The 20,492-nt window shown below is 38.1% G+C and overlaps 1 protein-coding gene across 2 annotated transcripts in view; it reads left to right on the forward strand.

The window, feature by feature from the left end:
- Window positions 1-2,516: 2,516 nt before the first annotated feature.
- The window catches only part of cftr (cystic fibrosis transmembrane conductance regulator), a 73,044-nt gene continuing 55,068 nt past the window's right edge, over window positions 2,517-20,492 (forward strand). Inside the window, exons 1-2 of one of the 2 annotated variants that reach the window (XM_031898971.1) lie at window positions 2,517-2,715; window positions 19,887-19,997. In XM_031898971.1, coding sequence (XP_031754831.1) covers window positions 2,663-2,715; window positions 19,887-19,997 — 164 coding nt within the window. In that variant the 5' untranslated portion in view covers window positions 2,517-2,662. Of the gene's footprint in view, window positions 2,716-19,875; window positions 19,998-20,492 lie in introns of those variants that run through there. The other variant, XM_012959952.3, reaches the window with a different exon arrangement.

Here is a 20,492-nt window from a genome sequence, read left to right on the forward strand (position 1 = left end):
TTATATTAAATCCAGTGTATTTAAATTACCACATGTCAGTCATTCAAAAGAAGCATTCTGGAACTAATGTTTATAAGGTTTAGTTAAACGAATATTTACCTGAAAATGTAGAAATAACTTGATGACAGCTTGCTTGAAATTGTAAATGTATAAGAAATGTCAAGACTACCATATGCAATGTTCCCTCCCCCCCCTACCCCTCTCTTTTGTCTTCTGTATCCCTTCCCCATACCTGAAAAATTGCAAAATAAAGAATTATAAAAAAAATCCAGTGTATTTATCTTGCTGTGTATTGATTTTAGACAATTGCATTCTACAATAGCAGTCACAAGGGGAAAGGGCATCTGGTCTCCTGCCTCACAGTACCAGGCTAAAATGTGCTCCTGACTACAGTATAAGATAGCCATATATGTTAAAATTCACTCATTTGGTGATGTTGCTAAACAAGCAGATCTTTCTCCCAATATGCCCACCTAAGGGTTAATTCAGTATTGGGCTAATATAATGTTTTGGCCATAGTGCAAAGGAGCGGGTATAGGAGCAAGCAGTCCCTGATCTGACAGGAAAATCACACCTTGCTGATCAACACCTGACCAATTTTTGGTCAGATAATGGTCGGCAGATACATGGGCAGACAAGCTGCTGAATCGGTCTAAAGGACTTGAATTGGCAGCTCAAATCTGCCCATGTATGGCCACCTTTATATACTGTTTCAGTTGATATCACAGATATACTGTACGTCAAATGACTGTAGTTTGCTATTTTCTGCAGTCCTGACTTTATGTACCATTAAAACAATGCAGCAAGCAAGAGCAAGACTCAACAATTCAGCAAGAGTCGACTCTCCTGCAGTCAAGACTCCGCAGGGGTCATTTATGAGTGCAAGTTCGGTTGTGGTCCTTCAGTTTTCCCACAGTCAGCTGCTCGTAAAACACTAAACAGCATGCACTCCTAGCACTTTTTAGTTGCGCTAAGTGCTGCCAAGTCTTTCATGCCTCATGTTTTGAATTTGCATCTACTGATGCAAGGGAATCCTGGAGCTACTGCCACCTCCACTGCTACTTACTGTCACCTCCAGACCAGTCAGTAGCTCCAGGGTTTCCTAAGCACCCTGCGTCAATGGGAGCAGAGAATCTGCCTAAATAATCAACAAATGTGACAGTGAAACAAACAACCATTTATTGGCTCCAATGTTTAACAAAAAATGTAAAAAGCAAATTATTGGAGCACCCAATGTCCATTATTTTTTGTGCAATCTGTGCCTAAAGAATAGGACACACATGTCATTCCCACACCTAACACCAGAAACTACATCAACCAGGCCCTGGTGCAATTGAGACTGATTTGCAATTAAGTGTAATTGCAGTAATTTTGATGTACTGGCCACAGCTGTGTCAGATCTACTGGTGTGTGCAACCATGCTGGAATTCTGGGAAAAAAGGCATTATGGGACATGGCGATTGTGCTTGAAATTGTACTTTGCTCACAACAGTCAGTAGTAAGCAAAATTGACGCCTTATAGCCCCCTATTCTTAGCATGTTCTGTAAGTTTACATTTAAAATAAATGTCAGTTTTTTATTCTATTGGAAAATTGTATAGAATGACACTACCTTCAAATTTAATTCCCTTTCTTTCTGTGGTGAAAACTAGAACAGAATAAAGAGATAAATCTTTCTCATGGAATGTAATCTCGCCCAAAGTATCCAAACCCACATTCCTTCATTAACTGGGCAATGCATAGTGCAGTAAAAGATAACTATGTAACAATGCATTGCTTAGCAGGAAACCCTTTATGTTCGTTCCTAAGGTCATTGCATCTTAAAGTAACGTTTTTTGCAGCAACACTTTTATAGGTTGCATAGGAGACTGATTTGATTCGCTCTGTATACTGAACATTGTCATACTCCTCACTAATAAGTTCTGTGGGCAGGTAACTGTTGCTTATGCTCAAGCAATATAAAGTGCAAGCACCAGAGGTTAATGACCAAAATAGTAGGGAAAGACCAGATCTACCTTTCATCAGCACACAAGTCTGCAACTCCCCTAAGGTCTGATGGGAGACAGTTTTCTTAAGTATTCATGGGTTAATTCATGTTGGTGACATTAAAAACAAGGCAGGGGCAAACACGGCATAGAAGTGCTGCAAGCCTGCTGTACTTAGTGCTCCCAACCTTTATGTTCTCAATAAGTTGATATAGCCAGCATTTCTGTTACACATGAAGGGGAGAAGCATCTGACAGGAGCACTGGGGTGACTACAAAACTGATATCTATTTAAATATAGAAATCCTGCCAGCAGGAGCACATTATATATAATATACTCCTTGTGTATGTACAGAATTGCTTTTAATATGTTGTATACGATGCACTTAATGATAGAGGTTTAGCAGTACTGATTGTGAGAAAACAATTCAGCTTATTAAAAGAACACATTCTGTTTGCAGCACAAGCACACCCCTTTTTGTTACCTAAACGGAGAAAGGGAGGGGAGAGGGAGAATGAGAGAAAAGCAGAAGGAAGGAATGAAAGGCTGGGCTCTCTCTGTGCCTGGGCAGAGTCAAGGAGGGAGTGACTTCACCAGGCTGAGGGAATAAGGTGCGAGAGTGGTGACAGAGTGACATTACTGTGCCAAGAAGCCTGCAGCTGGCAGCACTGTGTCACCATGCAGAGATCCCCTCTGGAGAAAGCCAGCATCTTTTCACAGATTTTCTTTAGGTAAGTTCCTTCATACCTGTGCTAACCTGTTACTGACTGGCACAGAGAATAATGGCAGAGACATTCTAACTCTGGTGGGGTGCAGTGCCATGGTATGGTGCTGATGAGTTTAGGCCAGGAACATTCAAAGCTTCTACATTCAGGATCCTGATTTAGCAGTATCTTTATTACCCTGGACAAAAAACAAACACTCTGATTAATAAATCAGTTGCTGGCATTTTGGACTTTTACTGCTTGTACTTGCTTCATTTAGCCTGCACAAATACAGATCCAATGGCAAATATTTCTGCACTGCTTGTATTAGCTAAAGATGACTACAAGACAATTGTCAGTAATATACCCTATCTTTCACACTTACAGTAGCCCCAACCAGTTTACGTCTGTTTGCATTACAAAGGGAAAGTTAATTTTACGTTGACTTTTTGTGTGGATTCAAAGGATCTTCAGTATTGTTTTTTTAATTATTACATTTGCTATTCTAGCTAACCTTTTGGCTTAGCCTCCATTTGAAAATACAATCTGATTATCAGGGTCACTGACCTCAGCAACTATATTGCTTACTTTTGTGTTTAGACCATCACTTTGTCATTTTCCATTTTGATTTCAAAACTTCACTTTGGTTGCTAAGTATATTAACCCCTAGCAGGCAATTAAAAGTTGAAGAACCAAATATTTAAATAATTAAAAATCTATGAATACCAGTTGCAAATTGCCTTAGATTACTGTTATCTATGCCATATAAAAGTTAATTTTAAGGTTAACTACCACTAAATGGTTTTTTGATTAGCTTTGGGTGGTTTTTATAGCATGCACCATAACATAAAAGATTGTAAGCAGCACTTCAAGGCATAAAACGTACTGTATTGAAGAACACATTCTGCGTCGTTCTCTGACATGCTACTAGATATACCTATGTGTTTTACAAAGCATGTTAGCAGGAATCTTGTTACTCATCTACTAAAATGTCTCAAAATTTTTTACAGGCAAGGCACATTGTAATATTAACATGGCTGAAAGGATAATCTTGTTATTTAATCAAATAGTGACTGCAGGGGTCAAGCAGCAGGAGCTGTTAGCAAAAAACAGTGTAGGTGCACTGTTATTCCAGTATTTGAATAGAATTCATTGTATGATAGGGTATTGCTAAAGATTTGTGTGTCCCATAACAGTGGCTTTATTATTTCTATCCATCCTGGTAGTTTATTTTCATAACAGGCAGCTGGATTTATTCATGTCCTTGTATTAGTTGTGCTGTTCTGATTGTTATGGGATTTGGGCTCAAAAATCCTTTATGTGCATTTGCCTTGGCTTGCGAAATTGGAATTTTCAGAGGACAACAGGTGTGCTTAGCCTTACCACACATCACCTTTAAACAAGGAAGCTTAATACCAAAATAGCACAGACCTGCCTTATGATGTTTATTGTGTGACCATATTTGAAGCAAAGAATGAATAACCTTATCATTTAATGGAATAAGGACTTTGATTTTGATCTTATATTTCTAACTCCACGAGTTACATGAAATAACTCAGATTTTGTGGAATTGTATTTTTAGTGCTCCATTTTTTTCTGCATATTTACCTAAAAATCTGCCAGTTTAACCTTTTACAAAATTCATCAGAGCCAGCTAAATGGGACACCTATTCTAATTTCATTCAACCATGTGTATGTGGGTGTGTATGCAGAGTAACATTTTATAAAAAGAAATGACATCCAGCAAAATTATTAAGATAAATTAGAATTATATAGAAAATTGAGTGTCAATGCAAATCATTTTAGGCCAACAAATATTTGGAAATGGACTAAAAGGTCATTTGTCACTGAAGCTGTTGAAATACAAAATAAAAAGACAATTGCAGCAAGCTGTTTATGTCTGTTTGTTAAACTGTAGTTTGCGTGATTTGTAAACAGCGGTGCATACTACATAGACATAGCCATAGGCTATTAGGCAATAAAGGAGCATAGCAGTTAACTGAGAGTAAGAAACAAAAACTAATAGCATTGTTGTAATGAAAGGCACATTGGCCCCAATGCAGAATTTGTTGTCCTATACCCCTAGTCACAACCAGTTTGTAAATTCAATCCCCTTTCTCCATGTGGCCCATTAGGGCTTATTTACAAAGAAAGTGCACTGTGAAAAATGTAAATGCAATTCAACATGTGTTTTACTAACAAAGTCTCTATAAGAGTAGACTCCTAAAAAATTCCAATAACCAATGTTGACTCAAATCCCTTTCACAGAGCAATGGCTAAGAGAGGTGTATCAATGTATATATCATGCTTTCTTACATCTTATAAAGCCTGATTGTTACAGAATCATATACTGGGAGTTTACTTGCCCAGGGGCCACCATCTTCAATAGGCTAATAGACCAGGCTAATCATTACCCTTGTGATAATCAAATTAACATCAGACCAATAGACACTTGTTATGTACAATTTAGTTTTTTTTATTGACCCAGAAAGTGTTTACAGATCTAGAAATACACATGCTTTCATATTGCATCATTCCTACCATAAGAAATGTATCCCTTGCGTTTCAAACAAGCTGAAGTATTTTTATGATTATTATTTTAAAAACACCTCAGATGGTGACTCTACTGTGTGGCAACATTGTATTTCCAGGTATTGATATCCATTAATTAAAGTATGAAAAGAGATGGAGAGGAAGCCCCCTACCCTGAATCTTTTACATTTACCATAGCACCTGTGGAGGCACCTTCCAGCTACTCATTCAAGTTTCATTTAGCAGCTGTCATCTATATCTAGCTTTCACCACAGCCAGCATTTCATAAGCTGGCCTTTCATGGCCAGAGTTGGTTTGGCAGTTTAGCTTATTTATGCCATTTGTGCCCGATCCTTTAAGCATGTATGGCAAGTACGGCATTTTGTCTGTCTTGACAGAAGGGTGGGCCTTTTTGTTCACCTGTGCCAGTCCCATTTGAATGCTTTTTGGGGATTTTAAATCTGGATATTTATTTGTTATGTCTGTCTTGTTTATGTCACTTTCCCATGGCCTTATTGTCAACTCTATTACTGGGTATCCCTTTGAGCACCATCAACCTGCAGAGCTTCTAGCTGGCTGTACACTTGTGTATTATTGTCTCCAACATTTGTGTATTGCATCAAAATGAATTACCGAAATGCTCCCAACAGGCACTTCATGGATGAGGACTGATGTGAGGAGTGTTTGGCAAGGTGGGAAGTAGGTGAAAATACTTGGGGGCCGATTCACTAAAGGTTGTTAACACTTATCGCATAGTTTTTTGCGTTAAAAAATGTGCGATAATTAAGTACCGATCAAAAAAACACATTATCGCAAAGCGGTATTTGCATTGCATTGCAGTAATTATTGTATAGAAATAATACTAATGCAGAATTCGCAAACACATATGAAGCGTTAAAGGCATAAAATGTGGTGATAATTACTGTGAAACTTAACACCTCCCAGGAGTAGGCGTTACTAAACAAAATTGCAGGTGGTTATTGTCTGTGGTGACAAGATGGAGTTTGCAGTCAGATTTTTTAAAGTATGTGATCTTCCTAGAGTGATGCATTCTCCAGTTTTCATGGAAATGGTAATTTTCAGAACAGTAGTTTTTAGAAAGTAACTGCTACGTGCGTAATAGCGTGCGCTAATATCGCATGCTACGAAATAACGCATAGATATATCACATGGTTTAAATAACACTTTAAAATATGTCATCGCCAGATAAATAATGACAATAACGTCACGTCTTAATTCAGACAAGTGTCCTTTTAGTGAATCAATCGTTAACTTGCAAAATATAAGAAGTGACTTTCGGACTTTAGTAAATCGGCCCCTTGGTATCTAATAAATACTATATATTTTTGGAAGCAAGCAGTTGACAAACAAAGGATTGGTTTCTAATTTATGGAAACTTTAATTAGATTCCTGTGCTGACTTTGTGTTAGTTCTGTGCCTCAGGCACTAAAAATTAGATTGTAGGGTCTATATGGGAGGTCCTGGGAATGTTGAGGAATTTTGTGTACAGTGCAATGTTGATTCAGTAGCTCTGCATGTGACTAAATTTACTAGAAATGCTAGTATGTGAATCTTCATTAGTGAGTTGCTAGCTTAAATAACCAGCATATGTTTTACCAGAGTAAATACACACTATAATTACTGTACTGTTTATCACTTATTTGTTACTAAAATGCACACAGCAAATAAAATAGACAGACACGTCCAGATGCCTGTAAAAAGCTGCGCTAATTGTAAGTATATGAGATAAGCTGTTCATGCATAAAAACCTTATTAAGATAATGCCAAAATGAAGTTCTAAGTATTTATGGCCCTGTTATTGTACATCTTGTAATCTTGACATACTAGGAAAAAGCAACTATGCATTCCCAAACTTCTCAAATTTATCCTGGTTTTGGGTTATGTCTTCTGCTAGTGATCAGTTGGTCTTTCATATCTTTATTATTTGGACCAATCACTGATTTATTGGTTTATGGATTTTCTTATATAACATGCTGTGTAAACTCATGTTCAACTGTTTGTTGTCCTTTGTGGCGATGTGACACACTTCAAATAGAATAGGCTGTCCTGTACAGAAGACCAAATAGTTTGGCCAAATGATTGTGATAAAATGAGATGATTGCTGTTGGGCAAGATAGAGAGTGGGGATGGTACTCTTGTTCAAGCAATAGAGGCCATACTAGGGCTGCTGTAGCAGATGGGATAAGAGAAAGTCTAATTTTCAATTAAACATAAAATTTAGATGGCCTTTAATTGGTTAGTTAGCTAGTTAATCATCAAATTGTGTGTGGTCAATTTTGGTGAATACTCCCCCACATCTATCCATCTTTTAGATGTTATGAAATTAGGAACAACTGCAGTAGAAGTAGCACAAATATGATAGCATACAGCATGGCAACATTGTAGAGAAGTGGAGCTTGAACTATATTTTATGTATATAAAAGTAAGGGGTAAACTTTAATACAGAAGATGTTAATGCCTTAAAGAGTCTATTACCAAAAGTAGCAGATAAAAATTCAGATAGAGATAATAAATTGTCTACCCTACCCAAAATAACTTGAATCCTGTCTCTTCTGGGAGAGATTTTTGTTTTTGTTTTTTTTTTAAAATACAAATTTTCATATATTGATTGTGTTGCATTTTTGTATTTGCATACAGATTACATACTACCAGTAGAAATGAAAGAACCTAAATTTAGGATAAAATGGTTGGCAGAAGTAGGGAGGTAAGTGTAAGTAGAAAAGGAACAGGTAATACCTTTTTGAATGGTTCAGTAAACTATAGGACCATTTTGATTTTGAATAGCAGTACAATATATGTTGTCAAAATAGGTGTATCTCTGTCTATTTATTTGACTTGCCTTGCTTAAATAGTGACCCTTTAGAAATTCTCTTATTTTGCCAAATAGGAAATGTTACACTGAGATTTCTGTTCCCCCGTGATGCTAAAAAGCACAAAGCACAAAAGTTGTTTTTATTGTGATTTTTCTTAACTTTAGAATAAATCATTCAAAACTGAAATATGCTGTCACTTGTGGCATGACATTTGTGTGTTAATCTTTCAAATATGGCCACAGAAGCTCAGTTGGACTAAGACCTGTGACTTTACTGGGCAATTGTAAGAATTTCACCTTTTTGTTCTTGAGCCACTCCAATGTTACTTTAGCCTTCTGGCTAAAATGAGGGCCCTGTCAAAACATGAACTTTTGCTCAAGGTTGCTTTTTTAGCAGACATTTCTCTTGCAGTATGTACCAGTGTTCTGCACTGTCCATACTTTTAAAGGAGAAGGAAAGGCAAAGTCACTTGGGGGTGCCAAAATGTTAGGCACCCCAAGTGACTTGAATTGCATACCTTTCCCCCGGGCTGGTGCCCCTGTTCAGAGGGAACAGCACCAGCCTGGGGTTCCTTCTTCCTGTATCGCTCACGCGCGCATGCCCAGTAGAGTGAAAAGCCGAACTTTAACAGAGAAGTCGGCTTTTCACTCTACTGCGCATGCACCTATTGTGTTAGTCGCAGTGAAACGAAGCAGGAAGGAGGAAGCGCATCGCTCCAGGTACCCCGGGCTGGTGTTGTTTTCTTCTAACAGGGGCACCAGCCCGGGGTACGAGGTAAGCGATTAAAGTCACTTGGGGGTTCCTAAAATTTTAGCACCCCCAAGTGACTTAGCCTTTCCTTCTCCTTTAACAAGATGCCAAGTCCTGCTCAAAAACAGCAGCCCACAGCATGACTAACGCCACCATACTTTACTGTGGGTGTTGGTTTTTTTTTTGTCATATGCGGAAAAAAATGTATGTACACTTTTAAAACCTGTGTGTGCAAAACAAGCATTAGAGAATTATTACCACAAGAGTGTTATGAAGACCTCTTGATATGGTTAATCTATATATAAACTGTTGTACGGTGCATCATGATGTAAGAATTTTTATTGGCAGTGTGCGTGTTTAGGACCCATTTTTGAATGTCTGCACCAAGGGGGACATTTACTAATCCACGAACGCTCCAAGCTTATTTTCAGTGACTTTTTCGTACCTTGTGTGTGTTTTTTGCACTTTTTGCGACTTTTTTTGTAATTTGTGACAAAATTTGTGTGACACAATATATACTATATTTTCACATTAGCACCGGATATATAGTCTTGTCTCTGTTTAACCTTTTATACCTATTTAAATGTTTTGTGTTTGTGGTGTGTTTGCTACAATTTAGCTACTATAGTTTATAAAAATAAGCTGCTGTGTAGCCACTGGGGGCAACCATTCAAGCTGGAAAAAAGGAGAAAAGGCACAGGTTACATAGCAGATAACAGATAAATTCTGTAGAATATAATGGGGTTTTATCAGTTATCTGCTAAGTAACCTGTGCCTTTTTCTCATTTGAATGGCTGCCCCCATGGCTACACAGCAGTATTAGAGTTATGTTACAGGAAAAACAAATGGAGTAGATTTCGACACAGGCATGTAAGTTTTCTTTGAAATCCTGTGTGTATGTGTGCACACAGACCAAAGCACCCCCTGTTAGCTTAATTAAAGGAACGGCACCACCAAATAATCAAGTGTTTTCACTTTCAACCCAGACCTTTCAATCTGTTTCAGGGGATGCGGGGAACAAGGATCTTTTATTGGTGGACATGTTAAGTAACCCAAGAATTCTGGCAGATGGTAGCGACTCTGCTCTCAAAGGTTCTACATTGTACAATAAAGCCAGCCCCACACATATTCCTACTAGGCATGAAAATGAGAGCCATACACTCTAAACCAGTGCTGTCCAACTGGTGGCCCGCAACCCCCCTCTGTGTGGCCCCCCACCTGTCTGACTGCTTTGATGGCTTACCTTTGTGCAAACTTTAAATGGTATCAGTACTGAGATTAACTGGCCCCCTGCATGGTTTACACCTCAGATTCAGGCTGTAAACCCCTTGCATTGTTTAATCATGTAATCCCCTCTGTTGTTCACACATTTTAATCCCTACATTGTTCACCCCCTGCAGTGTTCACACCTCAGGCTTAGACTGTAAGACACACATTGTTCACCTGTTCACATCGCACACAAAAACCCTGCACACTATAAAAAGAACATATACTGAGATGGTACTGCAATTAAAAAAGTTTTTTAATATATAGTTATTGTGCAAACTGTAGGAGCAGTGCCAGCATTGTGTCACTGTATGCTGCCTGTGTGTCATACTCTGCCTGTCCTATGCTGCCTATGTGTGCCATACACTGAAGGACACTGAAGATATGATATTAGTAGCTGTTCCTGCTAACATGCAGAGGTTCTCAGAAATTGTTAGAGGGGTGAGAAACAACCTTTCTGGGAGTGAGGTGCACCACTGTAGTAGCTGCCTTCAATGGCTTTGGGAATCTCTGCTTCTATGTAGGTCAGTAACACAACTGAAATTTCCCTGAACATTCTAGCCAGAAAGTTTAACAAAGACAGCATTGCATTTAACAGATCTTATCTTTTTGCAAAATTCTGGTGTGTTTTGAGAAGCTTCTAGTTATATTGTATCTATTGTTTGTGATCACTTGAGTGAAAGCTGTAGTATCCATGTCAGAGGTACTGCCTCAAAATATTTGTGAACTGTTAGGACCTGCAAAATATGTAACTATTTAGTCTGGACTTTTATCTTCCCCAGATGTATTTGAAAATAAAACCCTTTATAGAACATCTTCTGGACACTCACTCCTTAAGGATAGTTTTGGTGTTGCCCATTTGTTAAAGTTGTCTTTTGTTTATGTCAAGATATATCTGTATGCTCTGTGCTAGAGGACATTGAGCTTTGGCTATTACAAAGATGGGTTTAACATTTATGGAGTGTGGATACTGTATCCTGGGGAGTGTGTGCTGGCTTCCTAAATAATCTGTAATGCCAGGGATTTATGTCAATATCTGTGTCCAGAAAGCTCAAGCAAGGAACTTTGCGAAATTATATATTCTAATGATCAAAATGGATCCAGGGGCCTTAATGGTACATTTTCCTTTAGTTTTTGTTGTGTATTAGAACCTTTTTTATCAAAGAAGGAAAAGTATGTAGTTACTCCACAAAATTTTCAAACAATTGGCTGGTGACCCAGTAAGTGTTTTGTTCATCACAAACACACAGCCCACACACAAAGTGAGCCACTGGTTTTATCTAATTAGTTAGAAAATCGGCTTTCTTTTATGATTAGAAAATTGGCTTTGGTTGAATATACTGTATATGGACCTTGGTCATCATTTACAATTTAGATGACTGTAGCAGTTGCCAAGCGGTAATTATCAGTACTGATATAAATCAACTGACCCTTTATCTCAGGGTAGAATATTGTGGAAGACAGGAACATTTACAGGCATATTTCAAATCTCCAGGTGACTTTGGCAAACAACTTTTACTTGGAAATGATGTGCCTAGGGAGTGACATTCTGAAGTATTGTAAACAGTTAATAAACAGAATCGCAGAGCATATCAAAACAAACTATGCCTGTGTACAAGTAGCTGTTTCACAGCAAAAGAAGCCTTGGCTGACAATATTTAACAAAAGAGAAACATTTGTTAAAATTATATTTTCTTGCAGGTACAGTAAAAAAGTATTTCCTGCAGTTTTTTTTTTAAATTGTAATAGTGATTACAGCTGGAGGGTTTAATAAAAATGTTCTTAATACCAGTTCTGATGGAATCTGTAAACTTATTTTTATTGTGCTGTAAGGACAGAATTAATTTTTACATAGTCTGCTTAAAGCTGAAACATTAGTGGGCTCATTTATGTCTGCTTCTAATGCAACTGCAGTAGCACCAAGGGACACATAAGCACATACCTTCACTTCTAATTTGCAGCAGGGGCTTACCAACTGCTATAGTTTAGGGACCTGTTGTAAACTATGCCTGCAGGAGCTCCCTGACTTGCTCATCTGAATGACACACAAGTTAGGGGCAGGAGGGGGGACAAATACTGTATTCATTTGGGGAGCGTAGGTCTCATAGGTTGGGGGGCAGCATATGGAAACATAGGTCATCTACCTTGGAAGTCGGGGTGCAAATTGCAATAACATTTTATGCACTTTTCTTAAACATGCTGTTGTCAACTGTACTGATGGAAAATAATTAATCACTATTTTGTTCTGCCATCCAGTTTGGCATCCAAGCTGATCCTAAGCTAGCAGGCTAACTAGGAATGCCAAGAAGAAAAATAGCTAAAACAGCGAGACACTTAGGGCCCGATTCACTAAAGTGCGATTTAACGTGCGCTATTTTTAGCATGCGTTAAAAATTTTATTGCGTCTTAATTTTCACGACTTTTCGCACGATTCACTATAAGCATATTCGCGCTATTTTACGCGCGGTATTTCATGCGATAATTTTGTCACGATAAATAGTGTGCGCGGTATTTTTCACATGCACGCTATTTATCGCATGCGCTAATTGTCGCGACATTACACACACGACAATCGGCAGCATAAAACTGGCGACATTTTGCCCTGGGAGAGCACAGAGTGCTAGAGAAGTGCTGTATAAATGTTTATTTGGAAAAAAAAACCCAAAAACCAATAAAAATTATGTAAAAGTAAGAAAAAAAAAAGAAGTGCTAGAGATAATAAAATGGGGGGGGGGCATTTAAGAATATTTAGGCAAATACTTAGGGGTCCGTTTGCTAAAGTGGCTTAAATTAAGTGGGAGATTTTAGACACAGAATAAATGGCAAATATTTTATGGGCACTTTATTAAACGGGAACAAATATAATATTGCAATTATTCTGGCAACAAAACATTGGATTGGCAGTTATCACACTCGCCAGAAAATACGCTATGTACTAATTAATGCAAGTTTTACTATTCAGCAAAATGGGCTAAAGACAAAATTGTTGGCAGAATATTTGCAAAAATGTAACCCATATAGCATATTGATGCTGTTACTGATAAATGTAAGAGTGTAGGAGAAACTACATGAAAGTATAGAATACCATATTAAGTAATTCATAATTTAAAAACTGATTTCCTTTTTCTCTGTAGTAATTAAACAGCACCTTGCAATTGATCCCAACTAAGATGTAAATAATCAATATTGGAGGCAAAACCATCGTATTGTGTTTAATTCATGTTTTATTGATTTTTTGTAGACTTGAGGTATGGAGATCCAAATAACGGAAAGACCCCTTATCCGGAATACCCTTGGTCCCGAGCATTCTGGCTGTATATATATATATATGTGTGTGTATATGTATTTGTTTTTCAAAATGCCACAACATATTTAAAATTCCCTCTTTATTGTGTATTTTTGAAAAAACATGCATATATACACATATATATTTATATATAGAGAGAGAGAAAATATACATTTCAAGTTCAAATTACTTGCTAAATCTTTTAAGAAACGTATTGTGTAAAAGCATATTAAAGTAGAATAATTACCTGCAGCAATTTCAGAGATCTCCTGAAAGTTCCTGCGCTTCAGGTCTGACCAAATCCGCTGGAGCAGGCAGAGGTCCATTTCGATGCGAAAGCCCCTGCGCAACCCGGCTATTAGGTGGCGCAGGATAGCCCTCTTCCGCTCATGGACCCCTATTGGCCCCAGCGGCAGCCTGTCATACCCTGAGCGCAGGAAGAACTCTATAATATAGCGCCTCTCCTCCATTAGCAGCTCGGAAACCCCAGGCATGATGCTCTCAGTGTGGTGACAGCAGGCTCAAAGACACAAAATTGCCACAAGTCGCACATGTCACGAGATTCAAAAATCGCCACAAAATGGCCGCAAGTCGCGCGTGACACAAGATTACGAAGTCGCGACAAATCGCCAATATATACCTAGTAATGTATTTTGTGCGACTAAATATTTACCGCTATATAGTACTGTATATTATCGCGACTAAATATTTACCGCTATATAGTACTGTATATTATCGCGACTAAATATTTACCGCTATATAGTACTGTATATTATCGCGACTAAATATTTACCGCTATATAGTACTGTATATTATCGCGACTAAATATTTACCGCTATATAGTACTGTATATTATCGCGACTAAATATTTACCGCAATATAGTACTGTATATTATCGCGACTAAATATTTACCACTATTGTACTGTATATTTTGGCGACTAAATTTTTACCGCTTTAGTATTGTTTATTAGTAGCGAAATTCCATACATGCCAAGACTTTAGTAAAATTGAGTAAAAAGACACATACTTGAATAAATAACACTGTAAGTCCATATTTTATTGCAAAAACTCATTTACTGTACTTTTCTATAATTTTTTGCCTGCCTGTAGTAGGTGTTAATTTTCGCATAGCCGAATGCGATATTTAGCGCGCCTAAGTTATAGTGAATCATGCGATCGTATTCTTTTCAGCGCGGAAATTAACGCATGCGTTAAACTAGCGCATGCGGTCGCGCGAAAATTTACGCATGCGATATGGCGACTTAACGCATGCGGTAATGCTGTAGTGAATCGTGCGCTAATTGTCGCGACTTATTTAACGCAAAAAAAGCATGCGATAAATTTTATCGCACTTTAGTGAATCGGGCCCTTAGTGCTTTGAAAAAACAAATACACACAAAGAACAATCTAGTAAGACATGCAAATTATTAGTTGGCAGGGTTAATAATTTTAACAACCAAAAGTTTAATATATGTTCTGTAATTGGTGGTCCTTATAAGTTTTATAAGTTTGTCATATCTGCTGTATGTGAACATTGACATCGTTTAAGTAATGTGTCTTATGGTCATTCTTATAGCTCCAAGAGGATAGCTTCAATACAGAGCCCAGTCAATTCTTCACAAAGTGTCCTATAAACTGATGACCCTAGTTTCTGTTTTCCTCATACAATTTCTCACCCATTTAAAGCACCATCTAAAAAACCTCTTATACACTACCATCCTCAAGGGGGCAACTTGACTTCAATTCACCAGTTCTCTCATTACACTGTCCTCCATTTCACCCACCCTCTAATTATGCTTGGGTAATCTTTCCTTGAATAATCTTCTATACCCTTTTTTCCCCCCTCATACTGGTTTCAACCCTCAGCTGTTCCTATTACCCCACCATGCCAATCATTTTGTTAACTTATTCACATCAATCACAAGACAGCTGGTTAAAAACCTAGCTTATTTTTAAAATCACCACACCTGTCTTGTTTTGTGGGGAAGCACACTTAATTATAGGCTTATTCCCACTTCACCCACATTCTCCTGACTCCCCCCAATTATTCACACTGTCCTTTTATTTACTCACTCACTGTTCTCCACCACTATACTCCCATATACTTGCTATATTCAGCACATAAATTCTTTCTCTTTATCTTGTCTCCCACTCTTGAAATGCTTGATTCTATTCCTCTATTTCAGTTATGTTTATACATGTATGTTTATTTCGTCCATCCAGAGTTGTGCATAGTGGGCCACTTCTCCATGCGTACTCACACCCCATCTAACATTTCTAGCATCACTGTGTTGTATAGTTGACAAGCAATATGATTTTTGATCTGAGATTTTCAGAGGTTCAGAATTTAGGAATCAATCCAACTGGCTGATCAATTTGACAGTCTAGTTTAGCTGATACTTATCATTGTCCACACCTTCAAAAATTTTTATCCCAGACCAGCTGTTTAATATTTGTGAGATTATTGATTATTATTTGCATTAGTAAAATGTAGGGTACCTGGGGCTGCTCTCCGTGGCCGTCCAGGTCCCAAGGTTGTGCCGCGGGTTGTTCCCGGCACGCGTCGCCCTCCTCTCTGCGCGCGCACGCCTGTCACGGCCCCAGGAAGTAGGCGTGCGCGGCGCAATGATGCAAGCGTTGGCGCGCGCGTTCATGCGCGCACAGGGACGCGCATCTGACGTTATGCGCATGCGCAGAACGTATATAAACAATGCCAAAGGCCTTTGTCACTGCGAAGTGATCATTTCTGTTGGAAACCACTAAGCCTCTGTTCCTGCTATTGAAACTCTGATTTTGACCCGGCCTGAATTGGGATTTGAACCTCGCTGCCTGAACTGACCTATCGCCTGCCTGACCAACCTATATGCTTTTGATTCTGCTCTGACGCTCCGGTTCAGCACTCCTGCCACTCCTCCACTAGGCCCAGTCCTGTCTCACCCTCAGCGACTGCCGTCTCAGTGGGAGGTGTAGGAGAGGTCCTTCCCCTACGAATTCTTCCGTCTACCCTTCCATATACGGTCCTGATATAAAATGAATTAGTAAATCCATTAATTGTTATGTAATGAGAAGAATGTCATGCAGATATAGCTACATATAGAGCCAAGAGGATAAAGATTATTTGGTAGAAATAATGTTGCACCATAACCCACCACATTTCAAACTTAGGGGCACATTTACTAACCCACGAACGGGCCGAATGCGTCCGATTGCGTTTTTTTCGTAATGATCGGTAATTTTGCGATTTTTTCGTATCTTTTGCGATTTTTTCGGCGTCTTTACGATTTTTGCGTAAAAACGCGAGTTTTTCGTAGCCATTACGAAAGTTGCGCAAAGTCGCAATTTTTTCGTAGCGTTAAAACTTGCGCCTTTTAAGTGTTAACGCTACGAAAAAATCGCGACTTTGCGCAACTTTCGTAATGGCTACGAAAAACTCGCGTTTTTACGCAAAAATCGTAAAGACGCCGAAAAAATCGCAAAATTACCGAAAAAGTCGCAAAATGTTCGTTTCCAATCGGAATTTTTCCAATTCGGATTCGAAATCGTGTCTTAGTAAATCAGCCCCTTAGTGTAATTCTTTGCAAAGAGTGATCAATATTCTTCTAATTTGTTATGGAGAAATAAATAATAGCTTGACACTTCATTTTTGCCTGCTCTTTTATGTGTGTGTGTTGCATTAAACCTTAATAAGGGAAGCCTAGCTATAAATCCATGTAATTATCTGTTGCAGCCCTCATTTAGTAATATGAAGCAATTCCTAAATAATTCAGTGTTATGTAATTTTTATTATCTGGGTAAAAAAAAAGAAAACAGTACAATGGAACATAAAAAAGTAAAAATGTCATCAATGTATACCAACAAACTTCAGAGATAAGTGCAGGTTTCTGTGAGCCTGTCCTTTATATTCACTTAAAGGAGAAGGAAAGGCAAAGTCACTTGGGGGTGCCAAAATATTAGGCACCCCCAAGTGACTTTAATTGCCTACCTTGTACCCCGGGCTGGTGCCCCTGTTAGGAGAAAACAGCACCAGCCCGGGGTAGCTGCAGCGAGCGCTTCCTCCTTCCTGCTTCATTTTCCGGCAAATGCCAGTGGTCGGCGCATGCGCAGTACAGTGAAAAGCCGACTTTTCGGTTAAAGTTCGGCTTTTCACTCTACTGCGCATGCACGCGCGAGCGAAGCAGAAAGTGCTGCGGCTACCCCGGGCTGATGCTGTCCTCTTCGAACAGGGGCACCAGCCCGGGGTACAAGGTAGGCGATTTAAGTCACTTGTTAGGCACCCCCAAGTGACTTTGCCTTTCCTTCTCCTTTAAAGGAGAAGGAAAGTCAAAGTCACTTGGGGGTGCCAAAATGTGCTGTTTTCTCCTAACAGGGGCACCAGCCCGGGGGAACAAGGTAAGCGATTAAAGTCACTTGGGGGTGCCTAACATTTTGGCACCCCCAAGTGACTTTGCCTTTCCTTGTCCTTTAAGTGTGTGATCTCCCTTATTTCCATGGTTGCACTGTTTTTAACATAAAATAATGAATATTTTGGCTTTTTATATCCATGGTGCACCAATTACCTTTTTTATGGAAGATCTCTCTACTTCATGACCTGCTTCTAGAGGTGAAGAATGAAAGTCTAGTGCTGGTTAATCACAGTTTTTTACTAAATCTTTCCCAAAGACTTGCTATAATGTTTTGCTAGATCTGCAATTACTACATTTCTAAAAAAAAAGATTAATACAGTCATTTTAATACAGTCATATAGGACGTTGTTACTCACAAAAAAATATAATTTCCACTATGTTATAAATATTGTGTCTGACTTTAGCTCTTTGGAATGGCAGGATACATTTCTTAGCTTGCTGGTGAATAAAAATGGCAAATTTGAAGAGGGTGCTATAATGGCCAGTGGGTTGAAAGAAGTGGATATACCACATAGTGCAAGCTGAATAAATACTGAAATTGCTGATGCTTTTAAGATCTGAGAGTAAGTTTAGATTGAAAGTTCATACATAGGGCAATGCAATTATTTTATTGCATATTAATGTATTATTAATATTTTAGAGGTTGGTAAGGAAACCAGCTGCAACTACTGCATACATTCAATTTGAGATATGCACCTCCAGGCGTGCATAGATATACATTCAAATTTGGCACCTGTAGTCATATAAATAATAGGATATATGTTATGTTAAGATATTGTAACTTTAAAACAGCTTATTTTAAATTATGCCAGAACAGTGGAGAGAGCTGTCTGTCATTTCTAAGTACCATATCTGCCCTGATCAGCGTCAGTACCTCAGTTTGCACTCATTTGAAATAATCAATAAACATTGTGCATTTATATTAACCTAAATATGACATTTCCACAATGTAAATCACACTGTGCAACAGTAGCATATTTAAACAGCAAAGCACCTCATTGCAGAAATGTTTCTAGTATCCACAAGGATATGTGTGTCTAATTATCTCTTATATTTACACAAAAGCTTTGGCAAGAATAGATCTCAGAGCTAAACAAACAAAAACAATGTTTTCTTCTTTTAGTACTCTTTGATCATATGTATTCCTGTATGAATTTTACAGATTTTTCTTATGGGTTAAATTCATACAAGGTGATAAATACAAAGGCTAGTACTACTTTAGTTACCCCTTTTCTCAGTATCATGTTTAGCATCTGCATGTTTCACCCATATGTTTTCTGAAACATTTCCTGTGCTAATTTTTTGTGTGCATGAAGATTGGGCATTTCTTGCATCTTTTTGTCTGGTGCAGGCTGCAGCCATATTGCCTATAGATTAAAATAGTTTTTTCCATCAAACCTGCAAAGTGGTCTTCTTCCATGTCCTACCCAGCTGTGCATGGCTAATGCTCATTCAGTAAATTGGCATGGTTATATCTTGCTATTTTAAAGAGGGTTACACAGCTATGTAACAGAGTGGGCAACAGACTATAGGGCCCATTGGGGGTCCTGGCTGATGCTGTTTCAGTGTATGTTTGCAAAACATATCATGGGCCCCAAAAAAGACTTGGCTGTGAGTTCCAGTAATTTTTTTGTTATACCACTAGGGTCACAAATTACTTCCATACCCTGTATTCCTAGCAGATATTGCGCTGATGATTATACTTTATCTGGAAAACAATTTAATTGTTCTATAGTGATACATTAAGGTAAATACCTGAAACAATTGTTTATAGCTTGTGGTAAAGGATGGATCACATGAATTTCAATGCAATTTGTAAATATAGATCATGTAATCACACAATAAAATAAAAACAATATTGGAGGAAAACAGACGTTATTGCTGCCAGCAGAACAGTAGTAAATTATAATCCACAGCCTTCACTGCTCTATAATGTTATAAATTTAATGGGAGACTGTTGCCTGTTATAACTTAACATTTTGGACCCAGATGGCAAGGGGAAATTCAGTGATGAAGCCTTTGCCATGCCCATGACATTTTCTAATTTGAATGGTTTGTGCCTTTTGGACGTCTTTCTCGGCCTCCCCTTCTTTGTTGCTATTTACCTATTTTATTATGTTTTATAGCTGGACCAAGCCAATTTTGTGGAAAGGCTATAGGCAACGGCTGGAACTGTCAGACATTTACCAGATTCACCCAGGGGACTCTGCAGATAACCTTTCAGAAAGGCTAGAAAGGTAAGTTGAACATTTTCATTTATTACTAGGCAACATTGCTTAGGGTCTAAAGAAATTCTTATTAAAAGCAGGAATTATGAAGTGTGTAATTCATAGAAAAATATATAGAGTTAATTTACATTCTGTTATAATGATAGTATTTTTCTTGGGAAATTGGTGTGGTCACAATGGTTGCATTTTTGGAAAAAACAACAGTTTGCTTTACTGGTGAGACTTTTTTTCATATATATTCTTTATTTGTATTTTAAACAAGAAGGGGTACACAAAGCAAGAAGAAAGGGGTTAATCATAATTTTCAGAAAAAGCTGGTGAGATTTTACCTTCATCATGTATGGATAGCAAAGTAATTGATACTTGCAAAATGAGTCTTGATGACAATATTTTGTTATTACAAAGTCTTAACAAGATTATCTAGAATACGTTTCCAATCACTGTGTTGTTTTGCAAAAATAAGCAGAATCTTAGGCACTGGATGAGATCTTTTTCCCCATTGCT

Source organism: Xenopus tropicalis, chromosome 3 (genome assembly GCF_000004195.4).
Source record: "Xenopus tropicalis strain Nigerian chromosome 3, UCB_Xtro_10.0, whole genome shotgun sequence".
Taxonomy (NCBI): domain Eukaryota; kingdom Metazoa; phylum Chordata; class Amphibia; order Anura; family Pipidae; genus Xenopus; species Xenopus tropicalis.